Below are 18080 nucleotides of genomic sequence, written 5' to 3'. Positions count from 1 at the left end.
TAAAGACGCTTGTTTCCACCTTTTTGTTTCGAATAACCAATGAAACAATACACCGGAAGAGCCCGCGCTGATGTAAGCAAAAAGCACATCTCAACAAAAAGTTGTGATTATTGTTGGATTGCCTTCTGGGTCGCTACCCATCTCCGCGTCAACTTCCTGCCACACGACGATCTTTTTCCGAGGGTCCTTGTACTCAGGGTGGCGATAATTACATAATATTGGTCGCGCCTGGACGGATGTGATCAGTCGATCATTGCACATGGTGCGCGCAGCTTTTGCCGCCATGTTAGCCTTGGGCTCCGTGGCTGGCTAGCCGAGTGAAATGCGGGGGCAGGAACTCGGACGCGACCACGTGCTGATTGGTCCGCGCTGACAGCCTTCATTCGCCGATTCCGGTGAGCTGATGACCGCCTGCGAACATATCTAGCCCACCTTGATCGATGGCGGAAAGGCGCCGGCCACCGGGGCGGACGCCGCACCACCGTTCGCCAATTTTTCGCAAGAAAATTGCTCCATCTGCGTCGGGCTGAAGAGGAAGCTTTAGCTCGGGTGCTCCTATCTTTATACATGTAAAAGGAGAATCCGTTTTTCTCGGCAGCCACTGCACCAAATATGACGAGGTTTGTTGCATTTAAAAGAAAAAATTTAAAATCTAGTGACCGTTGGCTTCGAATTCTTGATTTAGGTTGTGAATTTTTTATAAAAAATTGGCGAAAATCGAAAATTTTCAGAAAACGAGACTATCAAGTTTACAACTCTGTTACTCATCAACGAGAAATGATAATACAATTCTGTGAAATACATCTAACAGTACATCCAAAGCGGACAAATTGATATTTTTAACATGAATCTCAAGCAATTTAATAACATGTAAATACAGATTTTGCAGAACCCTTGTAAACAACGTAACAAATCCATGTAACATGTAAAATGACTTATTGAATTTGTCCGCTTTCAATAATCTAACGGATGCCGTTCACAGAACCGCGATATCTGTTCTTGATGCAGAGCTGTGAATTTTTAAACCTCGTGCTTCCATTTTCTTCAAACTTCCGCATTTTTCAATATTTCTGTAACAAAATTCAGGCGCTAAATGGAAATTCCGCTTGCAACAGTCACTAAAAGTTAACTTTTTCTCTCAAATGCAACAAATTTCAGTAAAATCGGTTCAGGGTTTATTTCAGAAAAACGTTTTTTTTTGCGTTTTACGTGTATTTGAATAGGCCGCGTCGGAGTTGGGCCCGAGCTAAAGCTTCCTCATAAGAGGAAGAAGAGTAAGGTGGGGTCGTCAGTACCGACGACACAAACGAAGTTTAGTAACATAAGCCCAATTGCGTAAAAAAAATACTGAGTGGAGCGGAAGCATGTGTTTCAAGATAAAGTTGGAAGGTAATTAAAACGGGAGACAACAACAGCGCTCAGGAACCTAGTTTCAATCTCCCGCAGGTAAATGCAATGCTACAGAATGACAGTGATCCGCATTCGTCTTGATACCGCATTGTTATTGCAATGCGATGAGGATGAGGAGCAGCCAGCTTCCCCTGAAGGGGAAAGAGAAGGTGCACGCTCTTGGTTCCGTTTGGTTCCATGGTCAGTCTCTAGGCAGCAGGATCAGTTGAACCAGCCGGAGACGTGTATCACGGGCGGCGGGCCTGCGCACGCATAAAGCATGAGCACCAAGTGCAACCTCAGAGAGGGTGCACGACTTGTTAAGGTGCGTTACAAAGCCGCAAAGCGGTAACAGGAATGGCTGGTGAGTGCAAGAAAAAAAGAGCAGTGCAGAGAAGAGGGGAAGCAAAGAAAAGGGAGGTAATGGAGATGAAGCATGCAGTTAAGGCCATGGGGCACGGGGTTGGCCTCGCCACAGTCGGCTTCATTAGTGCAGATGGCGAATAGCAAACATGCAGAAATAATATGAGAGAAGTGAGAAAAGGCAAGGAGGGGGAGAGAGAAAAGAAAGTCACGGAGGAAATAAAATACAGGTAATGAGGCCCGAAAATACCAATCATCAATATGCACTCAAGCACAAGGTATCACTGTCATGAGAAATCTTTGCGTGAAGTGTTCGTTCTTGTACGCGAGATGTATGGGATGTTCTCTCGCACAGTTGCGCGATATAAAAAAAGAATGTCTCGACAGTGGCATCAAGACACAAAAAAAGAAGACCTCGCAAGGTAAGAATATCGAGCTCTCGCAGTGGGCAATATGACAGCTTTAAGCTCAACGCCATACGATTGAAGTTGCGTCGTAAGTGTGGTGAGCGAGAGATCTCAACTTTGGACAGCGTCCTGAAGAAGTGAAGGGCCACCCCAAGTTGCCTGATATTAGCAGAAATACCCTATGGAGACTACTGAAAAAGATGGGCTTCAAATTCGATAAACGCAAGCGAACACACATCGAGCGCTCTGACATTGTGGCCCGGCGCCGGCGCAAATATTAAAAAAAAATGTGGTGAACACTAATTGAATAGCGTTGGCACCGCATCGTATACGAGTTGTTTTCGAAATATGCTCGTATACGAGTTGTATACGAGTATAGCTTTCGAATTTGTGCACCCGCCGTGGTTGCTCAGTGGCTATGGTGTTGGGCTGCTGAGCACGAGGTCGCGGGATCGAATCCCGGCCACGGTGGCCGCATTTCGATGGGGGCGAAATGCGAAAACACCCGTGTGCTTAGATTTAGGTGCACGTTAAAGAACCCCAGGTGGTCGAAATTTCCGGAGTCCTCCACTACGGCGTGCCTCATAATCAGAAAGTGGTTTTGGCACGTAAAACCCCATAATTTCATTTCAATATTATGCGTTCTGTCCCAGTAGAGCACCGGACCCGCCCCTGTGGCGTCGGGGCGTTCCCACTGCGAGCTCTAGAAGTAGCGTGTTCAATGCGAATCAACAATAATTCTTCCCTGGCACCTCACGCCTATTCAGATGTTTCTGTCTCTGCTGCGTTTGGCCCCCACGTCTTCCCGTACGCCTCCGTCTGGGCGGTGCCCGAAAGGTAGGCCGGCTTGGACGGATGTCTCGGCCGTGATAGAACGTTACGACCTTTTATTTTTTTTTCAGTGCAATAAGTGAGTTTTAAAAGTTTATTTGAAGCAAATAAATTCATATATTTTCAACGTGAAAATGGGATTAGTTCACTATAGTGAAATGAGCTTGCACAGCACTGACTGCAACTTACAAGTTGATATTTTGATGTGAAGGTTTAAATAATATGCATAAATTTTGCCAAAGCAAAATAGTTAATGAAAAAAACATGGCTGAAAGCATAAATGGAATTGATAAGCACGTGTCACATAATTCGTCACTGCATCGTATTGAGGTACAGCCTATCAATAAGTCGAGTTGCTTATACATAGACTGCACTGGACCCTCTCGGTATTCATGTCAGCATGTACAAGAAATGGTTATTTAGATGATTTCGTCAATAATGTAGTAGGATTTTTTTAAACACTTTCAAGTGCTACTAAACAAAGCTGTAGTAAAGTTGTAGTAAAGATACACGTAACCTTTTTTTTGTCCAAAATGTTTGTGAATGAACTTGTGTCAATCGTCAAGTTACAACCATAACAACTGACAACTGCACTCATTTCGCATTAAAGTGCATCTTGGTTTTCGGATGCTGGTTAGTTGTTGTAATGAAAAATGAATCCCTAGCTGTTTCAGTTTCTTTCTTTGGTTGCTTGCACATTGGTGCCAATTACTCGAAAAGTATTAAAAACATATTCGTTCTTTGGAATAGTCCCCATTCATGTAGAATTGCCGAATCATACAGAATAATTTTCGATTACTTATTGAATACTTTGCAATGCTTTAAACTCCAATTTTTTCGTGAAGGATAGTTTAATAACAATGCCGGAAGACACATATTTGTCTGCCTCTTCCGCGCACAACCATCGTATACCTCGAGGAAACATGGTGAATGCTGGCCACACCGGGCAACTTGCATGACAAGATATCACATTGAAGGCGGCTTGTTTTTTAAAATGTTTTCCTTAACACAGGCTAAGAATCGTGCCGGACTAATCCCAGTTGGTTTCCGCTCAGTCTGTATCATGGGTTTTCATATTGAAAGTCCGATATATTTTCTGTACCCGGATGATTGTTTCGATATACCTGTACAATGTATCTGATTGTATCTATATTTATGTTATTGGTGTAAAAAAATAAAGAACAGTTAGTGATGTTTAAGTTCTACCGTGTTTCGAATCGCGGCTATTGTATTCAATGATTTCTGTTATTGATTTATGTGCTGGTGTGACCGCAGCTGCCAAGGGTGGCGAGGACCAGTCAGGCACCTTCAGTGCCTTTTGTCGCGTCCCCCAAGGCATTTCGGTAAGGAATGGCTTGAATAAATAAATAAAGAAAGAAGAAATAAAGAATATTTTGTCGTCTACACGTAGCCGGTGATATTCCAGTGAAATATTTCGCGGCTCATTTTTAAATTGCTCACCATACCGCCAATGATAGAGAACGCTTCGTCAGCGTAGCCTTACAATAGTCGTGACAGATCGATATACCTGTTTCCTTGAGCTTAAAGCAATTCTTCTATACACACACTTTTTCATTGTAGTAAAAGAAATTAAGCAAGACAGGTTTAGGTTTATCGCTGATTCTACCTATTCTCTGTATCCGTTCGACTGTGTTGGTTGTGGCACCTAGATTTGCACAAAATATGTCATCAAGAACCTGCTTTTTCAAATCACCAGGGCTCTCATTAGTTGGTTCATCAAGGCCAAAAATTATAAGGTTGCTTCGTCGACTTTCAAGTCATTTAACTTCTTTTGTTGATTGCCTAGAGTTTCTTTCAAAGAGCTGACCTCTGCCCGTAACTGAGCCAGTTGCTCTGTGTGTTTTGCATTGACAGTGAGTACATCGCTTAGTTTATAGAACCTATAGTTCATCGTTTTTTGAAGAGGTGATTGTGAAATATAAACGCTGTTTATCGAGGCCTGCAAGGTTTCTAGCATGTTTTTTAACATTAGCTCAATACCAGAATGTCCGGGATTCGCTTCTACATCCCAAGCCAGCAGTAGCAAAAGTACATTCCACGCTTCATCAATCAGTTACAAACATACAGCCGGGCACGGGAAAACAATAATAAACCTATTATCGTTACGAAAACTGATCGATGAGCATTGAACGCAAACCTGTGCAAAAAGGAACAACGGATTCATCGTTGTGTTCATGAAGGTCCCGCCCTACCCTCTAATATGGTCCCCGTCGGCGTGGCTTATATATCCTGGTGGCGGCGCTGATGTCACGTCTGTCTGCTCTGGCCTCGTCATGAAAGCCCGCCTTTTGGAGGCGAACATGTGGTCCTGAGCGTCGGCTATCGTTGTCGTGATATCCGATGCATCGCGCTCTGGTATAGACGCAGTCCACAACGTGTCCTGTACAAAAAGGAGCAACGGATTCATCATTCAATAGTGTCTAGTCACTAGTCACTAGTGTAATATCGGGTCATTTGGGTATTCATTTCCGAGATATTTCCGAGTTCCTGCAAACTGTAGTTTGAAGGTACTTCCATTCTGTGTAGGGCTCATAGCAGGATGATAAGAGAGATTGCGGAGGCTTACGAAATTGCAAAATTAGAGGAAAGGTTCGTGAGCAAGCCATCAGTGTCGCTATCAGTGGCAAAGGAGATACGATTTCTCGGTTTGTCTTTGTAACCAATGCAGTATATGTTTTCACCATGACTTGCACGCGTGTACGGTTCATCGAAGTGCACCACCGAGTCTTCTTTTTTTTTTCCTGTCGCGGTTCTTTCCGTTTGTACGGTAAGCATTTATCGATGCGTGCGAAAATAAAATCTATAGTTCAAAGTTAAAGCGTTGTCTCTGGGTATTTGTTTCTTTCTACGCCATCATTCCGTCCCGCTTATACACTCTATCATGGACTGTAAACAGCTAGCCAGCCAACATGTTTTAACAATAGCAAACATCCATCCTCAGCAGTTGTAATGGTGGTTTTCAGCTGCTTCGCTCGACATCCACTTTTGCAGGGCTGGTATGGCGTTTCAGTTTTTTGTTCATTTAGTGTGCGGACGCTGTACTGGGTACCGAATTGGTCCTTGAGTAAGTGGTGCTCGAAGTATTACCGTTGTTTCCAGCGCACTGGCCTGGTTAGATGGTGCTTTACTGCGCTATCTTCGGGGTCGGCCTATGCGACCGGATTGATAATCACGCGAAATCGGACTACGCTTCCTGAGAATGCTAAACGCATTAAATAAAAATGCACTACATTCATTCAGGGAAGAGTGAGCCAAATGGAGAACTGAATTGACTTCGGAGGTGTTAGGTGCCAAAACAGCGATTTGATTACGAGGCACGCCGTAGTGGGGGACTCCGGATCAATTTCGGACACCTGGGCGTCATTTCGCCCCCACAAAGATGCGTCGGCCGCAGCCGGGATTTGATCCCGCGACCTCGTTCTTCGCAGCACAACACAATAGCCGCTACAACGCCTTGACGGGTACAAACTGAGAACGACTAAAGTGTCATCTTGCCAAGTGGTCACGAACACTAATGTGAGTGCCTAGTTTTCGTCTGAGAAGCTATACTTTAAAAATGTTCGTGCCTGTATTTCTATATACTGCCATCTCGTACAACTATACAGAATGCCTGTAGCTAAGAGACAGCGAGAAACACAAAGATGCGGGAAACTGACGACCTCTAAGTAAAGAAGAGGGAACTTTATGCACTATCACGCTACGTAACCATATGGTCATGAACACGAATTCCAATGAATAATGTGCATAAGGAAGATGATGGTCATGCGTCCGTCTTTAATCGGTTCTTTTGTACGTAATTTTCCTATTCACAAAGCTAGGACACACATAAAATAGTTACAAAAAAAAGCTTGAAAAGAATATAACTAGAGTGCATTCTGCGGTCTTGGCTTTGACAGAATATTCGCAGGCACTGCTCATTGGAGGAGAAAGCCTGAACTATCAGCATTGAAAAATAAGTACTTTACCAAATGGCCTCTCGACACGCTAGTAAAAAGAAGCATTTGCTGGAGTCTCTTAATAAACCAAATGAAAATCATTTGCTCCTGTGACATGAAGAACTCAATGGCAGAATATTTTTGTTAAAGGACGCTACACAATTTGATAACCTTCCTACAGCTAGTACTCTTACTCGAAGTACCCTATCTGTAAAACAGCATTAGCCTGAAGTGACCATGAACATCTGCCCAAGAATTACCGTAAAATTGGCAGCTTCTGCGTGTCCGGGTCGCTAATGATTGCTAAAAACTTGTTTTGCAGCCTTGACGCTCTGTGCGCCATGCATTTACTTGCGAGCAGCGATACAGTAGGCCTCACTTATGCTTTCCTCAAACTGTCAAAATTATGCAATCTCATTTATTCCCTTCACTGATGCGCTGACCTTGGGATGACGTCTGCGAGAGGAATACGAGGGTTGCTCGCAAAGCTTCTTTTATCGGTGCATATAAACTTGGTACAGATGTACACCACTGGCAATTAAATGACGTTGTGTGTCTCTAGTTTCCGTAGAATATAAAAATTTATTCTTCGCCATACAGCCAAACCCCCCTAGGATTTCTATTGCAAATGGCATCCATCGGGGAAGTTGGTTGAAGCACGAGCACTTATCCGCTTTCTGCATTGCAAGACATCCGAAGGCACGGAGATGGAGGCTTTTCACATAGCCAATCGCAACGACACATGCATCAGCCAGCCATTGGTCGTGCTGCACGAGCGCAACTTATCATTTTCATAGGGCCAGCATTAAAGCAGATATGTAGCTAGGTTGCTACGAGAATGTTCGCATTTATTACTATTACGTGACCTGTTGGTATAAACTGCATTTCCTGTCCCACCATGGTGAGTTGATGTGCATATATGAAACACGTTTTCTTGGAAATAAAACTTACTTGTGGGTTGGAGCGCTTTCGTAGTCCAGTATCTTCGTTGCGTTGTGTTCTTGGTCGCTGCCCCATGCCTGCCTTGTTTTGAAAGTTAATGCGTTCCTAAGCTGTCCTGGTGATTTGTTATCGCGCCTAAATACGTGCGCGTATTTAGTCATTCTTTTTTCCTCTATCTGACCAAGACCGCACACAAAAAATACATGTGCGCGCAATCCAGTAATCTTGATTATGCCACGCACGGGCGTCGTGGTCTTGCCAAGGATTGAGCGAGAGTGTAATTGCAGAGTACCACTTTTTTATGACGATGCCTGCTCAAATGTTATTTCTGCCTTAGGCGCAGAGCGTTCAACGGTGTGTCCCGCGCTCATGCATGTTGCGCCCATAGTTGCGATTGCCCGAGCTACACTGTGGAAGGTGATAGTGAAATAGCCATGAGACACCCGAGCCTTCGCGCATTGCCCGCGCGAACTTGCAGTGAGTGAACAGCTTATTGTAGTTCAAGTTTTTTCATTCTCATGTAACTCAATTTCATCTTCCTTTGTTCAGCTGTGAAAAAAAAAAGACCCGCTTGATCGTGTTACCCGATATTCTTGCGCAGTTTCTTTCACGGAACGTTAACTTTATGACAATTGCTGGACTACCCTTCAATTCGACGTGAAAACATCATGGCACGCTCATGTGAGTGCTGTTCATTTGTAACAGTATCCGGTGCATTTATATAACGAACCCCGTTGCCAGAAAAAGTAAACTTACAAAATATCTTCGTCTAGAACACCGAATTGGTTCCGGAAGGCATGTACCTTGTGAAATTGTTGATGCCTTAAGTTTCCTCTCACGACAGAAAGCATAGGAAATATTTGTGCGCCGCTTGCATTTTTCTTTGGAGCCGCGCGTTGTCATCATTTAGCATACGACTCTGTACTCACGTGAGAACCTCCTAGCAGCGAAGCTTGGAGACGTGGATTTCCTCATTACCGTGCTCTCGAACGTATTTAGCGTCATGGTGTCCCAAAAGTCAGTGATGACAGATGGTCGCGAGCCTCAGGTATACGGCTATGGGCATTCGCACCGTCATGTGTGCTGCTTCCATTCCTTGTCCAACGTTCGCTAGCTTAGAATGCGACGATCGCTACCGGTCGGAGTGCATCGGCAGCCGTGACTTCAAGAAGCCCGCATAACACGGTGGGAAAATTAAGGAAAGCGACTAGGCGCAAGTTGCTTGGGACGCGGTGGCCGCAGAAGTTTCCAAAGGGTCGCGCTCTTTCATGCAAAATTTGCAGGAAGCCAACGGGGGACCCGAGTGCAGCACAGCGCTGCTACGAACCATAAGAGCCTTCCTGAACCTCGAACCACGGGTATTGAGACGTGAGTACAGCTTTATTTGTTCGTTTGTCGGTACAAAAGCAGTCGGTTACAGTACCAAACGCATACGTATCCGTGAACGAATGTACACAGACTGCAGTCATCCCTTCACCACCCTTTACATTGGATTCACAAAAGCCTTTCTTTTTTCTGTTTTACGGAGCAACCCATTCATATTGGAAAAACAACTCTAACAAGACCAGACTAAGGAGGGCACACAAACTGAATCACGGCTACAAATAAAGTTCACTGGTGTCCAAAATGTGCGCTCACCGACTACCCTAAATATTTCAGCTACTAACAATGGTCGGTTATCTTGGTTATTAATATATTCACTGTCACAAATAGCCTACACTCAACTGTGCCTATGAAGTGTTTCAGCATACGAAATGTACAACCAATACGGATCCTGCATAAATGTGTGGCGATTGGTGAATCGCAGATAGCAAAGCTTTGACAAAATTTTGAAGGCTTGACCACGGGCAGTTTTCACTTTGAGCCATGCACAAGGCGACGCTCCAGTGCGCTCCTTTAATGTTTCCTGAGTGTCGTTGGTTTTTTACAAGAGAAGCTGTCCATGGCTTTTATGTTGGCTAGCAAAAACAGTCAACATTAGCAATAACTCGTGCCCGCCTCAACATGCAAAACATGCAACGGCTCATCCCTCCCCTAATCCAGAGGCTCTATATATATATATATATATATATATATATATATATATATATATATATATATATATATATATATATATATATATATATATATATAATAGTCCTGAAGGATGTGTATAGCTAAATGTGTTTGCGTAACTTTCGTCGCGACGACCACTGATCGAGATAATTAAATGTATTCGTTGCTTTGTTGAACATTCCGTGCTGCCTCTTTGTCGTGGTCTAAACAGCTTCGCTGGTTATCCACCTTCACGGAGTGTAATAGCTCACGAATGTTTTATTCCTTGCGGCGTCGGGCATTTTTTTTTATCATCATGAGGTGACGCCGACAGATTTCCGAGTAATAGGACATATAATGTTTTCGCATTAACGAAAAAAAAATTGGCTTTCCGTGGCGGATTTTACTGTCGTAATTACGATCCTTACGCTTTCTTTTCCAGTGCTAACTTACAAGTATGATAATATGGGTCATTTTTTTTCAGAAGCACACGTAGTTGTGCGCGCTTTCCTGTGTATCTTTCCCTTCAACGATACATACAGTTTCCGCCAGCATGAAGCTCTAGATGAAGTAGTTTATATTTAAATTTTGTCGTTTTACGTGTCTGGACATCTGCATGATTATGTGGAACGGAGTAGGAGGAGGGAGCCGGAAAACTTTGACCGCCTTACGTCCTTAACGAGCAGCCACTGTACATGGGTGGCTTCGGATTTCGCCGCCAACAATAAACAGTTGCCCAATTGTACACCGCCTTCAGCACACATGATTTATTTTTTATTATGGCGCAACTGCATTGAGCAAGGTTGTTTGCACGCTTTGTTGAAACCTATATAATGACGTCAATTATATATTCTACGAATGCAAATTATTAGGAGTCGCATTTGCATCTCCCTATGCGTCTCACGAAGCGAACCATTATGGGACCGATTGTGACCGATTGTTAGTGGCCTCTCGGTTCTATTTTTGATGACGGTAATAAAGATGAAAACAGCAAAAGAAGTAGGTAAAATGACCTAGACGTTAACTTGCAATAATGTTGTACAGGAACCGTAAGCAGGTATACATACACAAAGATTTCACGAGCACGGAACGTAACGATGACGTAACGCGGCAACCATTTGTTGAAGCTTGTCTGCATTTCATACTGGCTAATAGAAGTGACACTAAGACCCTCCGGACTCATCTATTTTTTAGGGAATGCTTCCATTAGTTCGCTTGTACTGTGGTCGTGGCCCTTACCTGGGGAAATATGGCATATTCGGGTGGTCGTTTGCCAATGTTCTATCGGGGCTACAAATGGGGTGAATAAGAGTCCTAAATCTCTATTACGATAATTACCAAGTGCGGAAGGGATGATCTTGATTCCTTATAACTGATTCAGCGCACGTGTTGTAGCAGACTAGCAGTAATCATTTAGTCAGCCATTTTATATGAACTTAGCAGCGACGCCAGAGCACTGTGAAACTGCCATCCGAATATGGCGTTAAACTCCGGGAAATGCAGCTAACACGCGCAGTCGTTGGAGCTCGCAGGAAAATGCACCAAGTCGTCTTTGCGCTCGTGTGGCCGCGTGATTGTGTTCTCCGGCTCGGTCATTCAAGCAGCGCCCTGTTTCACCGTATTGCACGCGATTCAATGCAACCACATCCTAAAAATTGACATGCCATATCGGCCCTGCGTAAGTGGATGTCTAGCGAACCAGTTGCAAAAGCACAACTCCAACTGCTGCAATCCTTAATTTATGGTCCGGATGCTTGTTTTGAGCTTGCTCTTTATTGAAGCGTAAGCTGTTCTGTTTGTTGCAAGGGTAATTTCAATGATTGTATGCACTGTTCGTTTTACTTTCCTGAGCATTTATAGCATCTGCCTTACGAGGGTATGAACCATTGCTTACGAGGTATGAGCCACTGCATTTTTGCTTGCTCACCGGGATATGTGCCATTGCTGATCATGATAGATACTTGTTTTGAGCTTGTTCTTTATTGAAACATGCGATGTCCTGTACGTTGTATGCGTGATTCCAATGAATGAGTGCACTGATCGCTTGACTTTGCTGAGTGCACGTAGTCTCTCTATTAAGAAGGGAATGTGCCATTGCATTTTTGATCGCTTAGGGGGTTGTGAGCATTTGGTGGTGATGATAACTTCTGCTCACGGACAGACACGAAAAATGCCGACCACAAAGAGGCTAACAGCTTCGCTGTAAAAGATAGGTTCCGAGTGCATCAGTGACACTTCCTTTAGGTTTTGTAATACAGAAATCAGCTTTTCGGACAAGTGCTAGCCGCGTTCGGACATCTGTAAATAAGGAGTTCTAGCTGAGAATGTTTACGGACCAGCGGGCCCGTAGACCCTCAACCTTTGGTGGGAGTCAAACCCACGACCTTCGGTGTTAATTAGGGCGAATTAGGGCATCAGCATCTTAATAACTATGCGTGATGCCAACGCGATGAAGTGTCAGCGCGACCTTTGGTGTTAGTTAAGGCAAAGCTAATTTAAGCACAGGCAATGAAGATATATTTCATTAATGCACTTGAAAACATGTCCTTTGGTGGGAGTCAACCCTACTGGCGATATGGGCGAACCGGCCATATCTCCAAGTTGTGTTTGAATTGACAGCTGTCGCTTCTTGGGAATGAGAGTGATGGGAGAAACGAATGAAGCTATTGCGGGAGCGCGTCAAAGCTCCCTCTCTCGTCCGTCGCGTCAAGCCCAGAGAGAGCGCGCGTACTCTTGGGCAAGCGGGTGGCGGGAAGGAAACGAAGGAAGTTGATGGGGGTCCCACACTCGTTCTTCTTATGTAACGCTGGCCGCCCGGCGGTGGCCAGCCCATCACAGATGATGCGGCACAGGAAAATCCATAAGTGGATTCTCGCCCAGGAAAAATAAACCAAAAGCGCAGCTGAGTGTTCTGCCGAATGCTGACAGCGCTGACACCAACACAACAAGAAGTGCAAGAACTGAACGTGTTTGATCTTAACCGCTGCCTCGAACGAACTTTGGGAAAGCGAGGGAAGTGCCTAGCGAAAGGGTGCTTGCAATCGGGTAAGCATGTTGTCGTGATGGATGGCAAGGAACGATAGCAGCCATTGTCGTTCACTCGCTCATTCGTTATACCGTTCGCAGGGGCTATTCGCTCACATTGATAATAGTTGTCGATGGTTTCTACATTTTTCCTCTTCTGAAACACGACAACGTTGGTGGCATTGTTTAATTGTTGACCATGAGCGTTGCGAACCTATCACGATTTCCTCTTCTGTAGTTCTTCTACCGGGTGTCTCAATATACTTGGACCAAGACTTTAAAAAACCCAAAAGATCTAGAGAAGTCGTATTGACTTAATAATGGACTTAATCGTGTGTGCTTTCACCAATATTTTTCTCATCCAGAAGTATTAAGTAATTATCTGCCATTAATTAGTTATCTCTTCAATTATTGCTTTATCTTAAACATACCAATTACGAAGTTGTCATCATCATCAGCCTGGTTACGCCCACTGCATGGCAAAGGTCTCTTCCATACTTCTCCAACTACCCTGGTCATGTACTAATTGTGGACATGTTGTCCATGCAAACTTCGTAATGTCATCCGCCCACCTAACTTTCTGCCACCCCCTGCTACGCTTCCCTTCCCTTGGAATTCAGTCCCTAACCCTTAATCACCTTCGGTTAGGTTCCCACCTCATTACATGTCCTGCCCATGCCCATTTGATTCTCTTGATTTCAACTAAGATGTCATTTACCCGCGTTTGTTCCCCCACCCAATCTGCTCTTTTCTTATCCCTTAACGTTACACCCATCGTTCTTCTTTCCAGAGCTCGTTGCGTCGTCCTCAATTTAAGCAGAACCTTTTTCGTAAGCCTCCAGGTTTCTGCCCCATACATAAGGACTGGTAAGACACATCTGTTATACACTTTTCTCTTGAGGGATAGTGCCAACCTGCTGTTTATGATGTGAGAACGCCTGCCAAACGCACCCCAGCCCATTCTTATTCTTGTTATTATTTCAGACTCATGATCCGGATACGTGGTCACTACCTCCCTCAGTAGATGTACTCCCTTACCACTTCCAGTGCCTAGCTACCTATCGTAAACTATCGCTGATTCTACCTATTCTGTGTATACGTTCGACTGCATTGGTTGTGACAGCAAGTTTTGTACAAAATATATAATCAAGAACCCACCTTCTCAAGTCACCAGGGCTTTCATTTGTTGGTTCAGCAAGGCCAAAATTTATAAGGTTCCTTCGTCGACTTGGGTCTTCCAACTCATTTAACTTCTGTTGATTGCTTATAGTTTCTTTCAAAGAGCTGACCTCTGACCGTAACTGAGTCAGTTGTTCTGTGTGTTTTGCAATGACAGTGAGTGCATCGTTCGGTTTATCGAACCCATCGTTAATTGCTTTTTTTATGAAATTATTGTGAAATAGAAATGCTGTTTATTGAGGCCTGCAAGGTTTCTTGCATGTTTTTTAACATTAGCTGAATACCAGAAGGTCCGGTATTCACTTCTACATCCCCAGCCAGCAGTAGCAAAACTACATTCCACGCTTCATCCATTTGTGACAAACATACAACCGGGCATGGCAGGACAATAATTAACATATTATCGCTACGAAAACAGATAGATGAGCATTAAACACCAACCTGTACAAAAAGAAACAACGGATTTATCGTTGTATTAATGAAGGTCCCGCCGTGCCCTCTGATGTGGTCCTAATCGGCATGGCTTATATATCCCAGTGGCGGCGCTGATGTCACGTGTGGCTGGTCGGGCTTCGTCATGAAAGCCCGTCTTCCGTAGGTGAACACGTGGTCTTTAGCGTCGGCTATCGTTTTCGTGATATCCGATGCATCACGCACTGGTGTGGACGCAGTCCACAGTGGGACCTGTACAAAAAGCAGCAATGGATTCATCGTTGTGTTCATGAAGGTCCCGCAGTGCCTTCTGATTCCACATAATCTTAGAAGAATAGCGGCGAAATTGGTGGCGGCCGTGGTTTTCTCTGCCTATGAGCGTCTACAGAAACGATGCAAACAGCTTAATACAGGCAATAAGGAAAGGCACGCATGTTCTACTCAACATCGCAAACAATTTCTAACCGGCACCCATAACGTTGCCTATGCCATTCCACTTTCGTGCGGAAAAACGTATGTTGGTGAAACAGGGAAATGCATCAAAGAGAGACTAAAAGAGCATTGATAAAACGTCACTAGTGTTATCTGGGGCCATTAAGGTATTAATTTCCGAGATATTTCCGAGTTCCTGCAAACCGTAGTTTGAAAGTACTTCCATTCTGTATAGGGTTCATAGCAGGATGACAAGGGAGAGTGTGGATGCTTACGAAATTGCAAAATTAGAGGAAGGGTGCATGAGCAAGCCATGAGTGCCGGTATCTGCAAAGGAGATACGATTCCTCAGTTTATCTTTGTGACCATTGAAGTATATGTTTTCACTATGCCTTGCAAGCGTGTGCGGTTGATCGAAATGCACCACTGAATATTCTTTTTTTGCTGTCACGATTGTTTCCGTTCGTACGGTAAGTACTTATTGATGCGTGGAAAAATAAAATCTATATTTGAAAGTTAGATTGTTGTCGCTGTGCATCTGTTTCTTTCTACGTCATCATTCCATCACGCTTATACCCTCTATCATGAATTGTAAACAACTAGCCAGCCAACATGTTTTAACAATGGCAAACATCCATCCTCAGCAGTTGTAATGGTGGTTTTCAGCAGCTTCGCTCGACATCCACTTTTGCAGGCCCGGTATGGCATTACAGTCTTTTATTCATTTAGTGTGCGGACGCTGTACTGGGTACCGAATTGGTCTCTGAGGTAGTGGTGCTCGAAGTATTACCGGTTGTCTGCAGCGCACTGGTCTTGTTAGATGGCGCTATACTACGCTTTCATCGGGGTCGGCTCATGCGAGTGGATTGATAGTCAATCGAAATCGTACAACGCTTCCTGAGAATGCTAAACGCATTAAATAAGAATGCACTACTCTCATTTAGGGAAGAGTGAGCCAAATGGCGAATTGAATTGACGTCGGAGGTGTTACGTGCCAAAAGAGCGATTTCATTACGAGGCACGCCGTAGTGGGGGACTGCGGTTCAATTTCGTACACCTGGGCGTCATTCCTCCCCCATCGAAAGGCGTCGGCCGCAGCCGGGATTTGATCCCGTGACCTGGTTCTTCGCAGCACAACACAATAGCCGCTATGCCGCCTTGACGGGTACAAACTGAGAACCAATAAAGTGCCATCTTACCAAGTGGTCACGAACACTAATGTGAGTGCCTAGATTTGGTCTGAGAAGCTATACCTTAAAAAATTTTCTTGCCTCCATTGCTATATACTGCCATCTCGTACAACAATACAGAATGCCTGCAGCTAAGAGGCAGCGAGAAACTCAAAGATGTAGTAAACTAACGACCTCTAAGGAAAGAAGAGGGTACTTTATGCACTATCACGCTATGTTACCACATCATCATAAACACGAATTCCAGTCAATCATGTCCATAAGGAATTCAAAGCATTCAGATGATGGTCATGCGTCCGTACTTAATCGCTTCTTTTTTACGTAATTTTCCTATTCACAAAGCTAGGACCGACATAAAATAGTTACAGAAAAGCGCGAAAAGAATATAACTAGCGTGGCTTCTGCGGTCTTGGCTTTGATAGCATATTCGCAGGCACTGCTCATTGGAGGAAAAAGCCTGAACTATCAGCACTGAAAAATAAGCACGTCACCAAATGGCCTCTCGACACGGTAGTAAAAAGAAACATTTGCTGGAGTTGCTCAATAAACCAAATGAAAATCTTTTGCTCCTGTGACATGCAGAACTCAATGGCAGGATATTTTTGATAAAGGACGCTACGCGCTTTGGTAATCTTTCTACAGGTAGAACTCTTACTCGAAGTACGCTATCTGTAAAACAGCATTAGCCTGAAGTGACCATGAACATCTGCGCAAGAATTACCGTAAAAATTGCAGCTTCTGCGTGTCCGGGTCGCTAATGATTGCTAAAAAACTTGTTTTGCAGCCTTGACGCTCTTTGGGTCATGTATTTATTAGCGAGCAACGATACAGTAGTCCTCAGTTATGCTTTCCTCAAACTGGGAAAATCCTGCAATTTTATTTATTCCCTTCACAGATACGCTGACCTTGGGATTACGTCTGCGAGAGGAGTACGAGCGTTGGTTGCAAAGCTTCTTTTATCGGTGCATATAAACTTGGTACAGATGTACACCACTGGCAATAAATGACGTCGTGTCTCTCTAGTTTCCGTGGAATATAAAAATTTAATTCTTCGCCATAGAACCAAACACCTCTAGGACTTCTATTACATGTGGCATCCATCGGGGAAGTTGGTTGAAGCACGAACACTTATCCGCTTTCTGCATTGCAAGACATCCAATGGCACGTAGCTGGAGGTTTTTCACATTGCCAAGCCCAACGACACATGCATCAGCCAGCCATTGATCGTTCTGCACGAACGCAACTTATCATTTTCATAAGGCCAGCATTAAAGCAGATATGTAGCTAGGATGCTGCGAGAATGTTCGCATTTATTACTATTACGTGACCTGTTGGTATAAACTGCATTTCCTGTCCCACTGTGGTGGGTTTATGTGCATATATGAAACACTTTTTCTTGAAAATAAAACTTACTTGTGGGTTGGAGCGCTTTCGTAGTCCAGTATCTTCGTTGCGTTGTGTTCTTGGTCGCTGCCCCTTGCGTGCCTCGTCTTGAAAGTAATGCGTTCCTAAGCTGTCCTGGTGATTTGTTATCGTGCCTAAATACGTGGCTGTATTTAGTAACTCTATTTTCCTCTATCTGACCAAGACGGCACAAAAAAAAAAATGTCTGCGCAGTAATATTGATTATGCCACGCACGGACGTCGTGGTCTTGCCAAGGAATGAGCGAGAGTGTAATTGCAGTATAGCACTTTTTTATGACAATGCCTGCTCAAATGCTAGTTCTGCCTTAGCCGCAAGACCGCACACAAAAAATACATGTGTGCGCAGTCCAGTAATCTTGATTATGCCACGCACGGACGTCGTGGTCTTGCGAAGGAATGAGCGAGAGTGTAATTGCAGTATACCAATTTTTAAGAAGATGCCTGCTCAAATGCTAGTTCTGCCTTAGGCGCAGCGT

The 18080-nt window shown here is 44.1% G+C and overlaps 1 protein-coding gene across 3 annotated transcripts; it reads right to left on the bottom strand.

Moving 5' to 3' along the window:
- Positions 1 to 1287: 1287 nt before the first annotated feature.
- Positions 1288 to 17700, bottom strand: LOC135910940 (uncharacterized). 3 transcript variants are annotated; one of them, XR_010567172.1, is made up of 4 exons: positions 17593 to 17700; positions 14567 to 14809; positions 5204 to 5391; positions 1288 to 1652 (listed from the first exon to the last, which is right to left on the bottom strand). XR_010567172.1 is itself a non-coding variant. In XM_070533022.1 (3 exons), exons 1-3 carry the CDS (start codon positions 7961 to 7963, stop codon positions 1592 to 1594), a joined length of 315 nt encoding a protein of 104 aa, XP_070389123.1. In that variant the 5' UTR covers positions 7964 to 7977; the 3' UTR covers positions 1288 to 1591. The 3 variants fall into 3 exon arrangements, 1 of the variants encoding a protein (XP_070389123.1); XR_011511825.1 differs by lacking the exon at positions 5204 to 5391; XM_070533022.1 differs by lacking the exons at positions 14567 to 14809; positions 17593 to 17700 and adding an exon at positions 7898 to 7977.
- Positions 17701 to 18080: the final 380 nt, after the last annotated feature.

Source organism: Dermacentor albipictus, chromosome 2 (genome assembly GCF_038994185.2).
Source record: "Dermacentor albipictus isolate Rhodes 1998 colony chromosome 2, USDA_Dalb.pri_finalv2, whole genome shotgun sequence".
Taxonomy (NCBI): Eukaryota; Metazoa; Arthropoda; class Arachnida; order Ixodida; family Ixodidae; genus Dermacentor; species Dermacentor albipictus.
The sequence above is the reverse complement of the archived record's forward strand: the minus strand, read 5'-3'. Positions and strand labels throughout refer to the sequence as shown.